At 36.5% G+C, this 23867-nt stretch overlaps 1 protein-coding gene across 1 annotated transcript in view; it reads left to right on the top strand.

Moving 5' to 3' along the window:
- Positions 1 to 23867, top strand: part of LOC107574294 (collagen alpha-1(V) chain-like) — a 37178-nt gene that overhangs the window by 874 nt on the left and 12437 nt on the right. Inside the window, exons 2-27 of the mRNA XM_016260740.1 lie at positions 6173 to 6334; positions 7144 to 7354; positions 7651 to 7813; positions 9333 to 9455; positions 14347 to 14709; positions 15180 to 15215; positions 16647 to 16868; positions 18676 to 18729; positions 18934 to 18975; positions 19217 to 19279; positions 20329 to 20403; positions 20588 to 20674; positions 20773 to 20829; positions 20929 to 20982; positions 21156 to 21209; positions 21446 to 21499; positions 21663 to 21716; positions 21954 to 22007; positions 22188 to 22232; positions 22379 to 22432; positions 22605 to 22649; positions 22854 to 22907; positions 22994 to 23038; positions 23203 to 23256; positions 23459 to 23503; positions 23731 to 23784. Coding sequence (XP_016116226.1) covers positions 6173 to 6334; positions 7144 to 7354; positions 7651 to 7813; positions 9333 to 9455; positions 14347 to 14709; positions 15180 to 15215; positions 16647 to 16868; positions 18676 to 18729; positions 18934 to 18975; positions 19217 to 19279; positions 20329 to 20403; positions 20588 to 20674; positions 20773 to 20829; positions 20929 to 20982; positions 21156 to 21209; positions 21446 to 21499; positions 21663 to 21716; positions 21954 to 22007; positions 22188 to 22232; positions 22379 to 22432; positions 22605 to 22649; positions 22854 to 22907; positions 22994 to 23038; positions 23203 to 23256; positions 23459 to 23503; positions 23731 to 23784 — 2324 coding nt within the window. The remainder of the gene's footprint in view (positions 1 to 6172; positions 6335 to 7143; positions 7355 to 7650; positions 7814 to 9332; positions 9456 to 14346; positions 14710 to 15179; positions 15216 to 16646; positions 16869 to 18675; positions 18730 to 18933; positions 18976 to 19216; positions 19280 to 20328; positions 20404 to 20587; positions 20675 to 20772; positions 20830 to 20928; positions 20983 to 21155; positions 21210 to 21445; positions 21500 to 21662; positions 21717 to 21953; positions 22008 to 22187; positions 22233 to 22378; positions 22433 to 22604; positions 22650 to 22853; positions 22908 to 22993; positions 23039 to 23202; positions 23257 to 23458; positions 23504 to 23730; positions 23785 to 23867) is intronic.

Here is a 23867-nt window from a genome sequence, read left to right as displayed (position 1 = left end):
AAATATATAGCCTAGTTAATTTTTTATTTAGGCTACATTTTTATTTTTCATTTATTGTTTTTTATTATTACTTGTATTAATTACATGGCGCTCTGGAATGCTTGATTCTGATTGGTCAGTCTCGGCATTTAGCGATAAAATATTTTTTTAATAATAACCGTTGCCCCTAGCAACACTAATTTGGTATATTCTGTCTCGTCGCTTTTCTTAAAAATTCATTTCTAAAAACAATATCTAATGCTGTTTTTATTTGTCAAGCTATAGCCAAAATAACTCACTTCAGAGTGTCCCAAAACTAGTTTGTTTTTGGCAGACTGGCCATTATTATTATTAGCCTATTATTATTTGCATTATTCACCTGCTCTGTACTGTAATTTTTATAAATACGAGTACTTTTCGTCTTCGTAAACGTTATGAACTTTTTTTCCAATGCGCTTTTAGTTGCAGTAGGTTTTAGTTTTATTCATAAAACGAATCCATATTTAATATAAGAAGCACCATATATAATTAGCTGTTTATTTCATTTACCCCACCCGACTAGACATATTAATTTCTGCACATTAATTTTTTTTATATGGTAAAATTATACGTAAATCGTCAGCTGCACTTCTAGCGTTCACCACTAGTCGGTGAGTGGCGCTCGATCCAGATTCTGCTGCTTCTCCATAGACATCTCATTTACAGTAGAAGCACATAATCAGATACAGTACATTTTCACACCAGATTTAATTGATATTTAAAGCTTCTAGTTGAATGAAAAAGTGAGCAACAAAACGATCTTTTAGATGATGGCGCGCACCTAACGTCCCTCATGGATGTAATTCCAGATTTCTGATTTGATCGCTCATTTTTCTCTCCTTTCCCTCCCTTGTGTGTTTGGAGGAAGTCTGAATATTTGTGCCTCGCATGAGTAGGTTATTATTCTGCCCTGTGGTTCACAGAGATGCAGTGAATGAGTTAGTGTCTCCGTGTGTGAGCTCAGTGATATTTGTGTAAACGCACACGTCTATTACACCTGGAGAATTTTCCACAGTATGCCAGTTTTGGGCCAGTGAATGTTGCACTGTGAATATTCCACAGCAGCCTGCTGTTGCTGGTTCAAAAACATCTATGCTTTTTAATACCAGAAACCAGATTATGTTGTTCAAAACTGAACTCCAAAAAGTTATGCAAACCAAGCCACTATTTAGGATTGCATTTATATCTGCTAGTTACCTTTAAGCGGTCATCGTTGTTCCATATTGTTAACTTTGGGACAGCAGACAGACAGTGTTTTTTAGGTGGGGAATATTTATTTAACATGGATGTTCCTTCAACCTCATTTCAAAGGCAGCAGTCTCAAAGAACAGACTGTCTCCCTTCTGTTAACCAAAACACCCTCGACCCAATGCAGCGAATGAGGACTGAATGGAGCCACTGTGTGTGAAGGAAATGCCTGGAATATTTGTGTGTATGTTCGTTGCACGTGAGAAAAGACTGTCCTCATGGGTGTGTCCGTCATTCTTGACAGTTTCATGAATGTCATTGTGTGTTACTTACATTGCTAATCTTCCCCATCACTCTTGTCCTGAAGTGCATTGGAAATATGAGTGCTGAAGAGTTTAATGGGTGCTCCTCAGATCCCTTATTAGATGTGCATGCATGGAAAGAGAATAGCATCACTATTATAATTGTGCATACTTGGTATTAAACTTGTAACTGTCATTAGTACATGGATGATACCTCAAGTCAATTGTTGTAGTGAGCTGTGCTATAGTTTTCTAAGTGATCAGCCTTATGCTTTTCGCTCTGAGCAACCATTTCTTTATTCTTCTTCTCCCATAACTAACAAACGAAACTAACCCTAGTGATTCAACTCCAGCTGTAGGAACCTTTTAACACTCTGACCGCAACAGGCCTCCAGAAGCCTCACACTTCCACAAATGGTGAACGGGCCTTTACACTGTTAAAAATAAAGGTTCCAGAAGGAAGTTTGCACACCAGTGCCATAGAAGATCCATTTTAGTTTCCCAAAGAACCTTTCAGTGAAAAATTCCATTTCTTTTTTCTTAAAGAACATTTTAATAATATAAAAAACCTTTTCCACTTTAAAGAACCTTTTGTGGAATGGAACATTAATATTAATGTCTCTTCATAGAACCACTGATGCTAATATATAACCCTTATTTTTAAGAGTGTAATGTTTGAGCCATTAATACCTTTAATAGATCACTGTATCGCTCTTCCAAACATGTATCAACTTTCATTGCATTATGCGGCTGATTATTCTGGGGAAAAAATCTTAAAAATGGAAACATGCAATGAAAATGTCTTTACCGGGATTGCTGCAGCAGGTTTGATATCTCACAAAATTTCTGTATTTCAAGGATAGTTTAAAATAGTTTTTTTGGGAATGCAGACATCTCACCACAAGAGGGCCCAACACATGCTCACGCTTTTCAGTTCAATAGCACCACATCTGAAGGATTCACTGAGCACATAATAAGCACCCTCTTCCTTTAGTCTGGCTTATTTTTTTATTAACATGTCTCAGGGAATTGAAACTTCTGTGCATGCCTTATGATTGTACGGTTGCATCTTTACAGATGTAAGCTGATGAAAGTTGTCTGTTTTCACACTTCTGTGCTAAAGATCACAACTGATTATGAAGCTGACCAAGCTATTTGTCAGTAACCAAATTTAAGACTGATTCAGAATGTTTTGCTAACCATATTATCTTGGATTGCTATTAATAGGCATTTAGTTTGAGTAATAGTAAAGTATATGAATTTTTCTGTGAGTAGTGTATACTTTGGTTTACAGTGACGGGTGTATACAGTAGCTGTGGGGAGTCTGTATAAACGCTCAATCTTTTTTTGTTTACATGATGTTTAATATAGCGGACGTGTGGTTAGTCTATTCATCCTGGCAGTGGCAAGCAGAGGCACACTGTACACCACTCACTGACTCATACTGAGCCACCTAGATCCAGAACACGCTGGCACAGCATATATATATATTTGTACATATAGTATTAGTATAGTATTATAAAGTATAATAATAAATTTGCAACCTTTGTTTAAGGCAATACATGTTCTAAAGCAATGACTTTCAAGAGGCCCTTCATCTCTTTGGCATGAGAATAATATTAAGCAAATGACAGCAAATAATCATTTGAAAATATGGCTATTCAATAGCTTTCTGCACTTGAACTAAATGGACACATTATTTAGACAGCGCAAATGAACTGGCCTATTGTTTGGAGGTAGATTACTGTTTGTTTGTTCACTAATCGTCTTAAAAATCCCATGTTTGTGTCATAAAAGTTCTACATTTGTTGATAAGAACCTTTATTCACTTCCTGGAAAGCATCACTAGTCAGGCTAATGTGCTTGTGTCAGCCTTTGGCTTTTTTATTTTTGAAACCTTTCATCAAGATAAAAAAAAAAACCATCAACCACACTAACACACTTGGCTATCTGTGAACATTAAATACTCGTTTGATATATATGTCTCTGTAACCCCATATTATGCCAGGAGTTGGTATGATGGCATAGCTGTCTGCATATTATAAATAAATCATAAATATAGAGAGCCATGATTTAAATTATAACCTCTAGACAGGCCTGTACATGCACGCCTAACTATACTGCGGTCGGCGGGAAGAGAGAACGAGACAGGGTAGACAGATCCAGACAGCTTGATGGATTTATCTTCATGTCTTTTGCATCTTTTGAAGCTGTATCTGTTTGTTGTCACATTTGTTTGATGCATTTGCAGGTGTTTCCTTCTCATTTGTTCAGAAATGTTGAACCTCTTCTCCATCTACTTCTTCATCCTCAAATCTGTCCGTCTTGCTCCAAACAAGGGCATCTTTGTGAGAAGTAAAGGTGAGAGTTGAAAAGGTCAAGGTGTCAGGTGGTATGGGACAGTGCTGGTATTTAGCAGTTATTTGAAGCTCACAAGAAGACACTAGAACACCCAAAGCTCAAAGAAAGAGAAGATGGAGTAACCAATCTTCTGGAATGTTCTGTGACAGAGTTCTGGTGATGGAAGTTTGTTTAGAAATGTTGGGGTCACCTTGACTGCTAATGACTTACTGTTGGGAATGTTGGTTCTTGGTCTTGTTCTTTGAGAGCCATTGTGTGTTCCTGTGTTTGCGGACTGTGTGAGCATACAGTGTTTGTTTGTGTGAATGCATTGTGAGAGCATCCAGTGACTCTAGGTTTCAGACATTCAGGGACATGTTTCCCATTTACAAAACATTTACTAAGCTCTGTTGAATGTTGGTGTTTGGTAGATGAAGTAGAAGCAGTAATAAATACATGGCTCAGCAGAAGTGATGGACCAATTTAGGATGATTTATCAGCTAAAATTGAGCTATTTTGAGATGATAATTTCAGCTAGTGTTCACTGACAGCTTTATTGATAGAAAGTGCTTTTTTATTTGGAGTAATTTTTAGATAAATGCTCATTCTGTTAAAATGGATATAATAAATTTAGATTTTAAATCAATATTTCAAAATTAAATGATCAAAATAGTTTTTTGATCCAATTAAATGATAATAGTGTTTTCATTCTCAATTTTTTTTATTCTCTTTTGTCTACAGTGTCTTATTTTATTTGTGCACTGCTTTGCCCTTATTCCCAATTTTGCTCTATTTGAGACATGCTTTTTGGGCCTCTCCCTCCTTATTTTATCCAATTTAGCTGAGAAGGCCCAGCGAACATATATGTGACCCTGGAGCACAAAACCAGTCTTAAGTCGCTGGGATATATTTGTAGCAATAGCCAAAAATACATTGTATGGGTCAAAATTATAGATTTTTATTTTATGCCAAAAATCATTAGGATATTAAGTAAAGATCATGTTTCATGAAGATATTTTGTAAATTTCCTACTGTAAATATATTAAAACTTAATTTTTGATTAGTAATATGCATTGCTAAGAACTTCATTTGGACATCTTTTTTTTCAACAGCGATTTTCTCAGTATTTAGATTTTTTTGCACCCTCAGATTCCAGATTTTCAAATAGTTGTATCTCGGCCAAATATTGTCCTATCCTAACAAACCATACATTCAATGGAAAGCTTATTTATTCAGCTTTCACATGATGTATAAATCTCAATTTTGAAAAATTGACCCTTATGACTGGTTTTGTGGTCCAGGGTCACATATAGTGCTGTGGTTAAGGTCTCAAACAGTGCCATACATTGTGCAGGTTGTCTCTTCTGGAAACCGATACAGTGACCAGAGTCTTTTTCTTGTTCATCTCTTTCTCCCAGAGTGTTTGAATAGGTTCACCTTTTGAGAATCAAGGAAGGTGCTAGACGCCCCATTTTAGGATATCCCTGCACTCTTGAACCTCCTTCAGCCTGTTTCCTTACAGTATTGTGTTGAATATTGTACACTAGTTACTCCTCTAGTCTATTATCCTCTTACGAACATCTGTCTCTATATTTTTTGTATGTCTAACTGTGTACTCACATTCTAATTAGTTTACATAAGTAGAATTCCTTATTTTTGGTCTGTAATATGAATATGCTACTTGCTAAATACAAAATGACTTAACTACCCATTGTGGTAACTACACAGACCATATTTTGGTCAATGTGGTTATAGAGACCAAAAATACTGGCAGGGACTCAGAGGAAAGTGCCAGCTCTAAAATGAAAGGATTTGTCAAGCCCTAGAAAGAGTGTATGGAGACAGAGCCAAACATGCTTAACCTCAAATGCGTATTGCGAATACATTAAGACTTGTTAGAGAGTTTATCATAGTTTTAGACAGTTAATAATGTAGTACACATTGTGGGTTTGCGCAGGATTCACATGAATCCCATAAAGAGCAACAAAGCTGCCAAGAGCAATAGGAAGATGGAAATAGACATAAAATTTCAAAACCTGTCTGTGTGGGGTCTGTTGAATGATTCAACATCTGTTTGAACTCACTTTTTGTAAAACGGTGTTCACAGAAACAAGTGCATTTATCATGTCTGAAAATCATGTTATTTCATTTTGCAAAGCTCATACTAACAGAAATATGTGCTATGAGCTCTCTCTGGATCTAAATGAACAGAAACTGTTCATATGAATGCATAATCGTATTTTATACATTTAATGAATGATGTTAAAAAGTGTCTTAATGCACTTTTTTATTCTAACAGTGACCGAACTCTTCTATTTCTACAGATCCAATAGATGTTTTGCGGGTGCTGCAGTTGCCTTCCCTCCCTGAAGGTGTGCAGAAGGTCCCGGGTTTCTGCACCTCTCGCCGGTCCGGCACTCCTGATCATGCCTACCGCATCACTAAGAAAGCCCAGATCTCTGCCCCCACCAAACAACTATTCTCAGGTAAGTTCTTTTAATATACAAGCGTTTAAATAACCCTTATTCACATAAACCAGATCTGAAGACATTCTGTTGTGTTCATAGACACACAACCGCATAACTTAATGTTTTATCTATAAAAACAGCTGTAGGATCTTAGTTATATGTATCTGAAAGCCACTTATGGAATGTCAGTATGTGTCTGGAATATGAAGGAATTCAAAAGGACAAGGGTATGATTTGTGCAAAAGATAGGTTCATAATTGAAAGGCTTGAAAGGAAAAGTGCCGAGTCATGTAAAAATTGAAGGCAGCGTACTTTTGAAGATGTTTGTATATATAATTAGGAATTTTACATTTTGGTTATAGAGAAAGTGCATTATATGCATTATATACACACACACACACACACACACACACACACACATACATAGTATATATATATATATATATATATGGGTATTTCGGTTGTAATTCATAATTTATAAAAAAAATTTCAGTATGAGATTCATTGTCATACTGGTTTCAAGTTTGTTTGTTTTTTGGATGCGGTTATGCTTAGAAAGATTACTAGGTCTGGGTGAAAATCAGTTTGGTTCCTAACATGCAATTACTCCTCAAAAGCAGGATGAGAGCTTTTCAGTAGCTAATGAGATGGTTGCATAGTTAAAACTAAATCTGAATGTTAGCGTCAATGAATTGTGTGCAATTTCTGCAAGTTGAGTCATGAATCATAGGTTTATCCCAGACTACAAATGTGTCTGTGCTTGAAGTAACCTACTTCTTTTGTCTCAAATCTTCATATTTCTATTTTTTCTTTTTAAATTCTTATAGGACGTTTCCCGGAGAACTTCTCCATCATGACTCTGGTAAAGGCCAAGGCTGGTCTTCAGGCCTTCCTGCTGTCCATCTATAATGAGCAGGGTGTCCAGCAGCTCGGTCTAGAGTTGGGACGCTCGCCCATCTTCCTGTATGAGGACCAGAATCGCAAACCCGCCCCAGAGGACTACCCACTGTTTAAAGCGGTCAACCTGGCTGACGGCAAGTCAGTAACCAATGCCTGCTGAGCCCCATCAGCCCATCCAGTTTCAAATATCTTATAATTACTTGTGTTATGCAACCCTGATGCTGTTAGTTTCCCAGCAATGTGATGTGTAACTGTTATTTGAATAGTAAACATCACTTTTTAGACTAAGAAATTTTGTATGCAGGGGCTGAAAGGTTCCTTACAGTCTATATTAATGGCTCTTTGCAAACACACAAACTATATACAGGAACTCTTTGTGACTATCTACCCAGTTCACGCACATTAAACCTTCAATATCTCCTCTCGTCCCTTAGGTGGCACCGCATTGCCATTTCTGTGCAGAAGAAGACCATCACTCTGATCCTTGACTGCAAGAATCGTATTACAAAAACTCTGGCACGTAGCAACAACCCAGTCTTGGACACCAAGGGCATCACTGTCTTTGGAGCCCGTCTTCTGGATGAGGAGGTCTTCCAGGTCTGGTATACATTGTGCAAGAGATATCAAGGAATTCTGTGAAAGACACTTTGAGATTGATAGATGATAATTAAAGGGAGAGTTCAGCCAATAAATAAATCATTATATGTCATCAATTACTCATGAATTTCTTTCTTCTGTTGGACATTTGAAGATATTTTGAAAAATCTGGGTAAACAAACAGTTTATGATCCCTATTGACTTCCCCATATGACTTTTTCCATACTATGGATGTCTATGGGGACTGGCAACTGTTTGGTTACACAGATTCTTCAAAATATCTTCTTTTGTGTTCAGCAGAAGAAAGAAATTCGTATAGGTTTAGAACATGATGAGTAAATGATGACAGAATTTTCATTTTTGGGTGAACTATCCCTTTAAGAAGGGTTACTTTGTAGCATGTTTGGAGTTTTTTTTTAATTGTCTGCATGAAATGAACTACAATTTATGGTCATGTTAAAGGCAAGTGAAATAACAAGAATTGTCATCATGAAATCAAAACTGATCTTATTTACTTTGTTAATACACATTCCTGGACTTTTAAGTAAACCAATAAGTATTTATTTACCAAATTTGACGATGGTGAACATTTTCAAATGATTTCTGTCTTTCTTGTCTTCAAAAAGCTCTTTCAGACTTCAGAAATCTTACTGAGAAACACAAATGTTACTGAGAATGTGACATTGTTCAACATGTTTTTACACTGACAGGCCAAATGCTCTTGTTAAGTCAACTTACAAACTAGTTGAGACTGTGAAAACGTAACATGTTAAGTTGTATAAAAAATCATAAACTGCAAGTTGCCCTCTTCGAAACAACTAAATTATGAAATAATTTTTACAGCACACTCTTGTTGAATGCCCACTTGACATGATCCAGTCAATTGCTGATAGATAAAATTAAGTCCTGTCTTACATTTTCTTGTTGAATATTCTAAACTAAGGGGGAAGTCGTGGCCTAATGGTTAGAGAGTCGGACTCGTAAGCAGGGATTGTAGGTGGGGGGAGTGAATGTACAGTGTTCTCTTCCACCTTCAATACCACGACTGAGGTGTCTTTGAGCAAGGCACCGAACCCCCAACTGCTCCCCGGGCGCCGCAGCATAAATGGCTGCCCACTGCTCCGGGTGTGTGTGTGTGTGTGTGTGTTCACTGTTTTGTGTGCGCACTTAGGATGGGTTAAATGCAGAGCACTAATTCCAAGTATGGGTAAATTATACTAAAGTATACTTGGCCACATGTCACATCACTTTACTTTAGTCTAAAATATGTCACACATGACTTTAAATTCCTCCTATATGGTATAATCAGAAAATCACATGTGAGACAGTTCTGTTGCACTTCACTTATTGCTATTCAAATACAATTTAATTTAAAAAAATTAATAAAATAAAATCTTGCACATACTAAATGCCTTAGTATCCCACATTACCTGACTTTGACCCCTGGTAACAACCTTGATACTTTATTCACATCTGGTTGTTAAAGTGACATCTCTTCTTTTGCTTTGCTTCTCTCCAGGGTGAGATCCAGCAGCTGCTGATCGCATCCAATCCTCAGGCCGCTTATGACTTCTGCGAGCACTACAGCCCCGACTGTGACTCCCCTCTGCCCAAAGTCCAGTCCCAGGACCCAAACAGCTTCGTGAGTACCACAGCACATTTTTACAATGGGGCAAAGTGTCCTGATGTGAGATATGAAAAGAGTTTCACTAGTAGCAACAGCTCTTAGCTCTTCTCAATGCATCAATGTATGCTAAAAGCTTTTGCTTATGCAAAAACAGCGACTCATCCAAATATTTGCTGTAGAATCTGCCTTGATTCAGTCATTAATCATGCCATTCAAACGCTGCATCTGTATTTGACTTGGATTGGACTTGCGCTAAATGCTTGGATAAATATGGGCCAAGCCAGATATTGTAAATGTTACTCACAAATGCATCTCACATCAGAATGCCAGCTGAATATTCATGAAAATCGTCCACAAAAATCTAGAATTCTACGCACATTAGTATTATATTTTACCTACACTATAATGCCCCTCATGTGAGTCAGATACCCACATCACTCCCCTGCAACACATTTTCATACATCCACAGCTCTTCCACCTCATCAAAGGTGCTCTGTCTTTAGTTTCTCATCAGTGCATGTGGCTTTCTTGAGATTTATCTCTTACAAAGTACAAGAGGAATCTCACTGCAAAGTTTAGATCAAATTGGAAACATAGCAACCTAGAGGAGCTTTATTACAGCTTTATAGGCACCATGGTTAAAAACAAAAGGTACTGTAATGCATTACAATGTATTATATATCTTAATAATATATTTTAGTATCAGTAAGATACAAATGTAGTTTTTATTATTATTTTGAGATAGTTATTTTTTTCCTTTTTAAAGATTGTTGTTTATATATACTGTATGTGTGTGTCTTTATATATACATAATAAATATACACAGTACACACACATACTGTATATTGAGTAAACAAAAACTTTATTTTGGATGCGATTAATCGCGATTAATCGTTTGACAGCACTAGTTTTAATACATCAAGTTTAGCTAAATTAAAATGAAAATGTTGCCTAGCTAAAAAAAATTATGTTATGTTATTAATGTTTTTTATATTTTATATTATTCCAGTTAATGTTTATTTTATTTCAAATAATGAAAACGTTTTTTTTTTTAAGGTTTTAATTTTACTTTAAATTTTAGTTTTATTTACATACAATAATCCTGAGACAGAAATATGATAAATTACTCCAATGTTCAATAAATAGTTATATTTAATACAATGGCTTTTACCTTTTATAATGGCTTCAAGCACAGCTCATACAATCTGAATTTAGGGTGAAAACTATTTTATAACGTCCGATTGAACCTAAATGCTGAAACTGCATATAATAGCTTTATTTTGCTTACTGCTTACAATATACCCTTGTGTCAGCTTTTCAGATGAATGCATCTGTTTTCTTGTTCATTGAAGTTCTCAGTGTGTTTTGCAGTAATGCAGTAACATCTGAGTGTTACTCAAAGCCATGAGTCTGATGAACAAAAGATAAAACCATCATGCTTTCATCTTGCCCTTATTTCTAGTTCCTACATCTCACTTTACTCATCCTTCACTTTTCTCTCCTCTCTCCCTATTACCCTCTCATTCATTTTCTCTTTCCAAAGTCTTCTTTTTTCCCTCTTGTCATTTGCTCCATTCCCTTACTGTCACTCACAAGTCCTCTCTCTCTCCTTCCCTGCATTCCTCTGGCTTCACTGCTCCTCTCTCTCCCCCCCATGTCTCTCAGTACTTTGATGAAGAGCGGGATGATTATGAATACCCCTATTATTATGAAGGAACTACGAGTGTCCCTCCCTCCGTCCCAGCCGTGGACCCCACCAAAGAGGTAAAGAGGGAGATCGCAAATGGAATCACAAAGTGAACCAGAAAAGAGAGGAGGAGAAAGAGACGGCATGATACCTGATTTAGGGTAACCTGATAAGTGCCTGCAAGGCCAAAAAGAATAATATTAACGCTTTAAACAAATTGAATAATTTTTTAATCTGCATTTTTGTCTTGTTTTCTAAACATCCCTCTGACAAAACAGATCTAACAAAATTTGATGAGGTTTATGCTAAAAAGAAGACAGCAGGGTAAAAAAATATAAAAGAAAATAAGTCTTACAGTCCTTTGCTTCTCAAGTAAACATATTTATTTAAAGGAACACTCCACTATTTTTGAAAATAGGCTAATTTTTCAACTCCCCTAGACAGATCTCCGGGTCTGGCGGTAACACTTTTAGCTGTAGCTTAGCATAGATCATTGAATCTGATTAGACCGTTAGCATCTCGCTCAAAAATCACCAAAGAGTTTCTATATTTTTCCTATTTAAAACTTGACTCTTCTGTAGTTACCTCGTGTACTAAGACCGCAGCGCCTGAAAATAGGCTAACTTCCGTCAGCATAACCAACATGACCACCTGCTTGCACAGGGAGCGTGCTGGGGACTATTTTCAGGCGCTGCGTAATATCATTGCGCCTGCTGCACCCATGGTACGGCAGCAAAGTTCCTTGATTATTACGCCAGAATGAAAGTATAGTTCCTAGCCATATCGGCCTAGAAAATCGCAACTTTCATTTTCCGTCGGTCTTAGTACACGATGTAACAATAGAAGAGTCAAATTTTAAATAGGAAAAATATTGAAACTCTTTAGTCATTTTTGAGCGAGATGCTAACGGTCTAATCAGATTCAATGATCTATGCTAAGCTACAGCTAAAAGTGCTACCGCCAGAACCAGAGATCGGCTGAATGGATTCGAAAACGGTAAAGCTCAACTGTTTAACTCTAGGGAAGTTGGAAAATGAGCCTATTTTCAAAAATAGTGTTCCTTTAAGGATTATTTACGGATGTTTACTAGAAAACAAGATCAAATATTTATTAAATTGAAAAAATATATATATTTTGCAGTGTATACTGTGACTGTAGGCTTTGGTTTTGGGTAATGCATATATAGCAGAAAAATAGATATCAGAATATAGAAAAATCACAATATAGTATGCAAATAAAAGAAATAAAGAATACCAATATGAAGTCAGTATGCAAATATTTCTATGACATTGCTGTGGATTCAAATTTAAATGTAAACTTTCTTTAAATGTATACATTTTACAAAAACCAATTGGACGCAGAGAGTTTACTATGAAGCTCACTGGTCTCTTTCAATTGAATATGTTCATCCTCTCTTTTCTGTTCACTCCTGTCTCACATTGTCATGTGATGTCCCACCTCTTTCCGTTCATCACCTCGTTTCACGTCGCCCATCACCTGTCACACTATAATATTGATGTTGCTTGTGTCATTTACATGTTGTCTTTTGTCATATATTTGTACCTGTATAGTGTCAGAATGTTTGTGTTGGTCAGTTCATGATTGTGTGTATGTGGATTTTTAAGGGGCACTGGAGGTTCAACACACACACACACACACACACACACACACACACTATATCACAGATCATTGCACCACTGTGTTAAACCAACAGCTCTAGAGAAAGAGACAGAAATACTGATTTACTAAACAGAGAAGGTAGTGTCTATAGATCCAAGTACTGTATATATTGTATACAGAATAAATTATATTTTTTTGTATATGTATGCTGTATCTAAATTGTTTAGTAAAATTATAAGTTTATGTTTACATTTAAAAAAAATATATTTAAATATTATATGTAAAATAACTTCTTTAATTCTGGTTTAATTTACTTTTTCTTTTTTTTTTTTACTTTTTATGGCTAAAGTCCATATTCTGGTTAATTACTGCAATTCAGTAATTTAACCAAAATCATTTTGACCATTCAGAATTTTAATGTGCATGTAAGCAGGGCCATTGTAACTTATTGATTTGATGCTGACATCATAGTTCAGGTAAACAGGGTTTTTAAAGAAAACCACTTTTCATTCTTCCCAGTTGCATGGCATTACTCTTCTTAAACCTGGTTTCAGTCTTGTGTATTTGCATGTTTTTACTTTTCACCTGTTGTGTGAGTAACAAAACTTATGAGTTCGCTTGTGTCTTGTGTCACTCTCATCTGTTATCGTGTACAACGAGCGTCTGTGTTTATGTGTTTATTCATATCCATCTCTTCACTTTATAGGTTTACTTTCACTTTGGCCAAGATTGTACTCTCACTTATTTGTAGTGCTGTTTTTCTTGCCCTGTGAACAGTCATGTCTTTATCTTGCGTGCTCACTGAGCTCTTTAAAAAGCTATTTTGTATAGTTAACCTATACTAGTTTAATTTAGCTCAGTATGTGTCAACTTGAGGATTAGTCTTCAATAAATATGCCTGTTTTATTTTCTGCAGTTTGTGCTTTTGCTTATCATCTGAATCTGGGTAGTCTACGCCATTCATTCCTTTCACATTGATTGGTGTATAATATTTGAATCAGTATTCTGATTTTTATGTTATTTACTTAAACGGTTTTCTTTAATGATTTGCTAGCAATGTCATTTTAATGGGATTATGAATGGTGCATTATGACTATCTCCCTTCCTTTCCTTTAATATCCCTCTCTTTCTGTGCAGTTGGGCAGCACAGTGTACCAGCCATGCATCAGTTTTATCAGCAGATGCTATTTAAGCAAACTTTCCCCCAGTGCCTCACAGCGTTACATCCCCATGTGCACAACATGCTGCTTTTTTAATGTGGAGATTGGCATTATTGGAGAAAACAGTATCAAATGATTTGTTTCTTTAGGTATGAATGAAGTTCATGAAGTCTAAACTTATGAAATGAATATAAACAACTAAATCTGACATAGCTTCATACTGTATCCAGTAATGCCAGTGAAATCTCAGTCAGTCATTCAAGCGCCAGCGATCTTAAATTCATTGTGTTGTCTCTCTCTTTTTCTGTCCATCCCCACTGCTTTCAATCCCACCCATCCCTGATGTCTTCCACTCTCTATTTCTCTCTCATTCACTCTCTTTTCATCAACGCTGACCTGACACTTACGCTTTTAAATAAATACAATATTAATCAAATAGGAGGGAACGGCGAACAATGGCAAAGCTGATAAGTCAAAAATTGCCCCAGCCAAAGCTGCTCCAGCTAAAACCAAGCCAACTACAAAGCCGAAGGCCAAACCTATCTCAAAGACAAAACCTACTTTAGCTTCTAAACTAGCATCCAAACCAAAAGTAACACCGGCCCCAAAGATTGAAAACAAAAAGAAGGCAAACGACAATGGAAAAAATAACGGTCAAGCTAAAGTAAATGGTAATGGCAATGGCAATGGCAAAAGCAATGGGAATGGGAAAGATGCTAATGGTAAGGCTAAGGCTGGCAGCAATGGCAAAGCCAATAACAATGGCAATGGGAAGGCAGCTGTGGAGAAAAAAGCAAAAGGGGTATTGACACCAACATCAACAACCTTAAAGTCAAGTTTTGACCCAACTTGACTATGTTTTATCCTTGACATGGCAAAGTGACTAATTAAACCAAATCAGGTTGAAAGGAAAATCTGGGACAGCAAATCTTATAAGTCTTTCACAATGTAAAGGCTTATTACAAGATTTTTGATTCCAGCTGCAAAAGTTTCCTGTTCTGATTTTACTATGACATGAGATCAATGGTGTTTTTGTGTGTCTGTTGGCAAAAACACATTGATCTTTTCTTTCTACAAGTTCATCAGACTTGAGCTTGTTTCATACTAATCAATCTCTCCCATTCAAATCTGCTTACCTCCTCCCCCAACCCCGCCCACCTCTCGGCCTCCTCCAATCAGGCCTGCTTACCTGCTTACTCAGAGGCTGACCACACCCCCACAGAGACCGATTATTATTACACAGTAGAAGAAGAGGCGAGCAGAGAGTGAGAGAGTGATCTGACTGGATATGAAGAAACCATTAACCAGGTAACCCACACCCATTGATATCTGAGAGACATGGAGCTCTCAATTACTCTAAACCATTACAATGGAGGTGAGACCAGCCTGTGTATATTTTACCTTAACAATTAACCATCCTGCAGCCACGTTTGCCATAAGTGCTGTACTTAACTGAAAAATGAATGCATAGCATCCATTTGATCAGATATTCTTTTATGATTCTATAAATTGCCTCAAGATTTTCTTCTTGTTCCTATGTCAAAACTGGACATGACACCATCTTAACATAAGAACAGAAATCTTGAGAAACAGAGATCACAAGAGAAATGGTACAATTATGGAATGAATACCATGCATTCATTGCTGGACAGCTTCTTTTGAGATATTTTTGGGATGCAGACACTGCCATTATGTAAGATTTAAGAAACTGCTAAACTTTACTTTGAGCAGCTTAGTTAGTTATGGATAGACCCAACTAAAACATATTTCTTGTCTAGAGTGGCACTTTTTGGTCAGGTTTGTATTTAAGAATAAACAAGATGTTTAGGAATAGTTTGGAAATGGACATGGCCAGAAAATTTAAATGAAAGAGTCAACAATACAATGGTAAGAGACTATAGGATGTAGTGCTTTAGTTTTTGCCTCGGAGTAAGTGTGTTGCCATAGACCTGAGTGATTCTGTGGTCTCATTTTGAAATTAATTAATTGATTTATTAACAATATTTGGAAAATGCACCTGAAAAAGGATTTCAGTTTTATCTTGAGGCACAACGCTCATAATTATGGTCACACATTATGCTTAGTCAATGCCTTGATGACGGAGAAGAAATGGACAACTGCTCTCTTAAGGACCGTTCACATCAAGGATGAGAACTGTAACTATGCATTTTTAATAATCGTTTTTATTCTATGTTTACAACACAAATATAATAGTAACTACACATAGGAATGACATCATTGGAATCACTTTTAAAACTTTTTTCTTTCAAATGATGAATGATAAAGAGTAGGATTCCATCCTGCTTTAAAGAGTTTGAGCATTTAAAGTAGCTGCATGCGATTATAATAAACAGAACATTATCGTCCGTTGGTGTGGATGCTAATATGATTAATGTTACAGTTATCTTTATAGTTATTGTTCTTGGTGTGAACAGGCCTTCAGACTGAACAATACAGTGGTAAATAAGACTATTGGGTAAAATTAGACATGAAGAAGACTGTGATACTGTGTGTATGTGTCTGTAAACCTGTGCCTGTGTGTGGATGATTGCCCCTCTCTCATATCTGTTTTACAACAGGTAAGATCTATTATTCTGATTATTCTCTTTGCCTTCTAATTTCCACTTTCCCCTCTATTTTCCTATTTTCTGTTCATTTCTGCCCCATCACACCATATAATCTTCCATCCTCCAAACCATCCACTCCACCCCTACCTCTGCTCCCAATGGTACGGCCCAGGTTGACGAGACTGTTGGCGCTGAGGAAGTAGATGCGACCAAGACAGGTGGTGAAGGGGTGTCTCAAACGCCAGACGAGCCCTTCATTGAGGAGTACATTACAAGCGACTTTGGAACAAAGGAGTATGACTATTCCTACAGGGACTACAATGAGCCCATCATCGAAAGCAAGACGGAAGACACCTTTGGCCCTGCCCTGTCCGCTGTGACAGATGAGGGAGGTGTAAGTTACCTTGTGCTTTCTTGTAAATTCCTTTGATAAGCTTTGATAAAAGCTTCAATTGAATTTGCAATGGCTTTAAATCTTGCAGAGGCATCAAGCAGGTAGTTGTTAAGACCAGCTAAGCGCTGCTGTTGGTCTAAATGCTGGTCCAAGACGTGAGCTCTATTCCAAAACCTAGTTAATTGCCTAGACAGAAATTAAAGGTAGAATGTGATGACAATGCAAATACCTTGTTTGAAGACAGCAAGCCCATGTGTCCCTTTACTTTAAAGGCAAATCTAGAATTCATCTAAGATGGCAAAAAAGAGGTAATGATTTATATTTAATGAAATACTGGACAATATTGATACATTTGTTCATTCTTAATTAATTTATAATTATTAAGTATATATATATATATGAATAATCTAATAATTACTGACTGTTTGTATGAGTTATGAATTGGTATGATTATTAAAGTATCACATTGTTTGCTTAGCAACATGGTTAAAGCCAAACTCTTGTTGGAGTCATAGTATTATAGTATTTTGAACAGGCTTTTATTTTTTTATTTTCAGTTTTCAATTGAATATTAGTTTAAGTTTGAGTTATTATATTATATTATTCTATAGTTTTATTTAGCTTTAATTTATTTTAATTTATTATTAATTTTCTTTATGACTTGTATTTATATAATTGCATTTATTTTTAGTTTCAGTCATTTTAGCACTTGAAGGAAACATTTCTAATTTTCTGATTACTTTTACTTTTTATTTATTTTTTTAATATTTTCATCTAGTATGTATATTTGTATTTCAAATTATGAGCCCTACTCATGACATGTGAAAAAAATAGAAATTGTAGACACAAATTAAGAATTCATTCTAACGATTTATTAATTTAGTCCCTTGTGGCCACGATTTAACCAAATTAAAATGGGGGTACAAAGTGGCCATGATTTAATTGAAACAAGGGAACAAACTGATTATCGATCATGGGAACGAATTCTTAATTTGCAGCCATGATATCTTTTTATATTTCCCTGTATGTCATGTCCAGGACTTTGTATCAAATAACAAAAAATAATAATATGTACTGTATATATATATTTAATATATTTAACAGTAACAACATTAGTAGGCAGTTGGCAGTAAGGCTGCTCACTAGGTTTTGGAAGAGAACTTCAGAGTCAACTAATTTGCATTCAGTGTTTACTCAAGACTAAATCAAGTTTGCTTAGAGTAATGATTTAGAAAGTTATGCCATCAACAGGAAATGGTTCCCATGTCAGCACACCTTGTTTATCGCAAGACTTAAACACTACTTCTCCTGCACAAGATTCCTCTGCAAGTCTGCATAGAGTGCTTAGTTCAGTATTGGTTGACTCCTCTGCTCTTATGCTGATCTGAGAGCAGCTCTAATCTCGATCAGCATAGAACAACAGTATCTTCTTGGAAGGGTACCACAGTGTTTCTGCTTGATGTCAGCTCCAGAGCTGTACAGTATGTATTAACATTCTGTAGACCAGCATATACAAGAATACAAATGTATAGTGCTCACTTACATTTAGTTGGATGGCCTCACAACAGCAGATAAGTGAAATTTGAAGCCTGTTTGGTCAGCTAAGTATCTACTTAACTTCTTTAAAAAATAATTTGTCAGTCAAGGTAAATCTTTAGTTTCAGTGGTTTATGGATGGACGTCCAAAACCACAAAAAGGGGTTATGATGTATAATGTAGGTGGGTACCTGAACATCTTGGACTGATGCTTTCTTCTGTTTGTATATTGACTGGGCTCTGTTTTGGGTTACATATCTGTTTTCCTCAGGCCTCCATGCGAGCCCAGAAGGGAGAGAAGGGAGACCCTGCTGTCCTTGAACCTGTAAGAGTCATACTTCCATAATCAAAACATTACTCCATTATGACAACTGGAAATAATCAAGGCAACTGCTTTATCTGTTAAGACATGTAATTCATCCAGGCCAGCAGAAGGTCGACAAAATAGCATTGTGATGTATTTCATGTATTAGTGTTTTCTGAATGAATTATTTCTGTGTTAAATTTCTTCATTTTACTGTTTTCACAGGGCATGTTGATTGAAGGACCACCTGGACCAGAAGGACCAGCAGTATGTTCATTTTATTTGTTTTTGATTAGTTAGCATTCTCCGTCCTCCCCAAAATTAAGCTAATGACCAAATAACGTTTTGACTCTTCTAATTGAAAAGCATACAACTGCCATATTGAGCATTGCTAATTATCCAGTTTGCTTTTCACTACATAGTGTATGTTATGATGAAATTTAAGTTTCACAGTTGTGATTTGGGTAGATTATACACTCTTAATTATGCAAACTTTCTCTCTGTATAGGGTCTCCCTGGCTCCGCTGGCCCCCAGGGACCCCCTGGTTCTGTTGGTGATCCTGGTGAGAGGGTGAGTGGACAGTTTTTTGTGTGTTTATGCTTTAGATGAGGCTGTTTTTTCTCTATTTCTGTCACATGATGGAGTTTGGGTTCCTTGCCGCTGCTTAGTTGGAGTCTAAAAGACATTTAATATTAATTTATTTCTGATTTGATGGCACTGATGCTATCGGATGAGAACAAAACTGAATTGGCCTGAATAACGATGCTCTTGTCTTCTGATTTATAGCTGACTCGAATTTGCTCGTGATTAAATTTTGCAAGATCGACACTTATTGAAATTGTTGAAAACATTGACTTGAGCTGAATAATGACATTGCTGTCTTGAGTAGAGATGATTTTGTATATGATATTATATGTAGCAACAATATGTCAGAAATATATATTTTATTTTTATATGTAACTCTATTAAAACAACATATATGCAAAAATGTGCATGTTTGTAATAGTACATGTCTGTCTTTTTTTTACTTACATAATATCAAATATTGATGGATTTTGGGATAGATATACATGTACATGACATGTATGTCCAAAAATGTATTGCACGTACATAAACATGCATGTTTGTGCAGGCTAAATATATATTTAATATACGACAATTTCTAATAGGTTTCATATGTGTTTTTACTTCATATGACAATATATTTCTTATATGGAAATTTTATATATATATGTACATATATTACATTTAGGTATGGGTGAACTTTACACAGTTATTGAACTAAACTGAACTAACAGTGAATGGACTAGAGCTGAGTAATGACACCATTGTCGGCTTTATAGCTGAATTTAGCATTTTTTAAGTTTGCATCATTCTGTTACTTTCATGTGTAATTCTGTAAAAACTGCTTTGAAACAATCTCTATTGTATAAAATGCTATAAAAATAAGGTGACTTGGCTTTAGATAATGGTTTTTGAGTATGCTAGTTTGAAATATATGATGTGGTGCTCATATGCATATGTCCTTGTGAATATATATTTAGTGTGTTAGGTTTAGAGTGTTTATAATTAATTTGAATTAAAAGCAGTATAATTAATCCTGTTGGTTGTTTCTGTAGGGTCTTTCTGGTAAAGCTGGTCTACCTGGAGCGGACGGGGTCCCAGGACCTCCTGGGACTTCTGTCATGCTTCCTGTAAGTCTTTCTTTCTTTCTTTCTTTCTTTCTTAAAGTCATCTCACCACTAGATGTCACCATTATACCGTTATGGTTAAACAAGTTATATGTGACTTTATTCCTTCCGAGTTCCTACATCCACATTACTTAAAAGAAATCATTTCAAATCCTTAATTTGCTAAACTCTTTTCTGGTTCTTGCAGTTCCGTTTCGGACAGAGTGCTGGCGAAAAAGGGCCCATTGCCTCGGCACAGGAGGCCCAAGCTCAAGCCATCCTGTCTCAGGCTCGGGTTAGTAGCAGCTGTCATTTAGCAACTACTTAATATTTATTTATTAGTTTTTCCACATTGAGGTCTAACTTTATGCATCTTAATTTTCTTCTGTCTAGCTGGCTATGAAAGGCCCACCAGGGCCAATGGGTTTAACCGGCCGTCCAGGACCTACGGTAAAAGAACTTATCACAGATAAATAAATAAAACAGTCTGTTACAGTATTACATGTTGTTTGTCAAGTGCTTACATTTTGATGTTGTGATCCTGTATAGGGAACACCTGGAAGTTCTGGCTTAAGGGGAGAAAGTGGGGACCATGGTCCTCAGGTAAAGTCCTTGATTTGTGATTTCTTACATTATAATTTTTAGCCATGCCTTAAGAAACACTAGCAGGACACTGAGCCATTCTGAGATGCTCTGACATTCAGAATATATAAATATCTTGGATATAAAGAGACAGCCTTCTTTATTTATCATGCATCCCTATTGTGTTTTTGCAGGGCCCCAGAGGTCCTCATGGATTGTCTGGTCCTCCTGGTAAATCTGGTCGGAGGGTAAGTCCACTACAGTGTTCATGACTAATGAAAAAGAAAACATGCAGGTTTACTTCGACACAGGCCTTATTTATGGGCCAGAATATCATAGTAACTTCAAAGCAGTAAAAAAAAAACACTTCCTAGCAATAACCCAGAACACCCTAGCAACCGCATCCTAGCATCTTGGTGGCACCACTTGCGTTGCCCTTAAGAAATCGAATAATCTAGTTGCTTATATTTGATATTTCCTGCAGGGTCGGGCTGGTGCTGATGGAGCCAGAGGGATGCCAGGAGAGTCTGGAATTAAGGTCGGACATCTTAACCCTTTTTGGTTAAAATTGTCTTCTGTGTGTGATTCATTTGTGTTATTCCAGCTTTGAAACGTCTTCATAGAAATCACTTTGACCTTGAGTCTTTTGAGCAGCGTCTGTGGTTTGTAAAGTCGTGTATGTGTATGTTTTTCTGTATTAGGGCGACCGTGGCTTTGATGGCCTTCCTGGTTTGCCTGGTGACAAGGGTTATCGTGTAAGTGCTCCCACTTTTTAACATTGTTGTTAATGTTTCATAAGCCCTGTTTCAAAACATAGTGACCTTTTTTTAAGGCAGTGTAATTACAGATACCTTTTTTGGCCAAAATCGAATGCAGCTTCCAATGTGTGCACAGTAGACAGCAGGGGTTTCGCTGGATTTTGGAACACAGCTAACATAAGTTACATAATAATATTAAAATGTTTCATTTATTTATTTATTTTATTTTTTAAGGGTCAAACTGGAGGAATGGGACCCACAGGACCCCCTGGAGAGGACGGAGAAAGGGTACTTCTCAAGGATTTTGTACTGTTACAGTAAATTAACAATAGTTAATATGATCTACGTTGCCTGAACATCCTTGTGATCTTTGTTGATCGTTTTTTCCTTGATTATCTATCATCGTCTTTATAAAGCTAAAAAAGGGAACTTTTTCTAATTGTCCTCTTCCACCTTGATAATTGTCAGGGAGACGATGGAGACGTTGGACCTAGAGGTCTTCCCGGCGAACCGGTGGGTTTTCTTTTCTCACACATATGACAGTGTATATGATAGTACTGACCTGTATAAATTGCTTTTGTAGTCCAATTTAAAAACTGTAAGGCTACTTATTTGACTTCTTTGTACGTTCTTTGATGAACCTCTTTCTTGTTCTATAGGGGCCCCGTGGGTTGCTGGGGCCTAAAGGGCCTTCTGGTCTTCCTGGACCTCCTGTGAGTATTCATTGAAAGCTCAACCACAAATACTGCATAATAAAATGTACATTTTTAAAATGGCAATGGCTGCACAGCAACTTCCATAGAAATGGAAGATTTGAAAAAGAAATATTTGTATAGGGATGTCCAGATCTTTCTTTAATTTCTCCATATTATCTGACTCTGCCAGGGTGTTCGTGGAAATGATGGTCCACATGGTCCAAAAGGAAGCTTGGTCAGTAAATTCTTTGACATTCATTGACTTGTTAACATTACCCTAATGCACTCTGACTACTCTGTGCATGCTCTTGAACAGTGTAAAAATATGCAATAATTGGCATATGTGTGTAACAGGTTAAATATTCATAACAACAGCAATCAGAAAATGTAAAAGAAAGAAAAAACAGTATATGTCCTAAATCTCCTTGTCTTTTTTTAGGGGCCTCAGGGAGAGCCTGGTCCTCCAGGACAGCAGGGGGCTCCAGGAACACAGGTGAACAATGAGTCTATTACAAATGAATCACAAATGTACAAAATCATAGTGAAGTATATTAAATATTATTGTTTTCTGTGTCATAGGGAATGGCAGGTCCACAGGGTGCTATTGGACCACTAGGAGAGAAAGTGAGTGTTTTTATAATTGTGGAACACAAAGCTATAATTATCAATAATCAATGAAAGTGCTTTAGAGAACTACCACTTTGAAGTCTGCATACATGTCCAGTCTTATTCTGAGATCGAGTATTCAAGTATGCAATTATAATGACGTTTTGTATGTCTTCTTAAAGGGGCCCACAGGAAAGCCTGGTTTACCAGGAATGCCCGGAGGTGACGGTCCTCCAGTGAGTGCTAGTTGGGTTTATTTCACATTCAAAATAAGCCTGTTGGTTCGGTGTTTTAACATCTTATAGTTTATGTGAATTAATCATTTTAGACCAATTGTCAGTTTATTTAATAAGGCAAAACAAAATGGTTACAGAAGATATGTATGTGGTTATTTACCTGTGGTAAAGAATAAAGAATATGCTGTTCGTGTCTTAACAGGGTCACCCCGGAAAGGAAGGCCCCACTGGAACCAAAGGAAATCAGGTGAGGCCATATGATAATGCAAAGTAGAACTTCATAAATTAAATGACATTTGTGTCAAAACTATTTGTATGCTTTCTGCATTTGTGCACTTTTGTAATCAGCTACAGAACAATTATATATGTATACATATCTTTGTTAGATATATAGACAGACATTTTCAGGGCAGACATGTTCATAAGTCCCAGCGTGTTCATATGTTGACATTTATTTTTCTTGTTCATATTTAGGGTCCTAATGGTCCTCAGGGGTCTATTGGCTATCCTGGCCCTCGGGGAATTAAGGTAAAATATATATCTTCTTTAATTAGTTTGGATGCCGATAGCTTTTGTTTTGATCATTGCAAGTATTATGGAGGTCAATCTTT

Source organism: Sinocyclocheilus grahami, unplaced genomic scaffold (genome assembly GCF_001515645.1).
Source record: "Sinocyclocheilus grahami isolate Dianchi unplaced genomic scaffold, SAMN03320097.WGS_v1.1 scaffold2175.1, whole genome shotgun sequence".
Taxonomy (NCBI): Eukaryota; Metazoa; Chordata; class Actinopteri; order Cypriniformes; family Cyprinidae; genus Sinocyclocheilus; species Sinocyclocheilus grahami.
The sequence above is the reverse complement of the archived record's forward strand: the minus strand, read 5'-3'. Positions and strand labels throughout refer to the sequence as shown.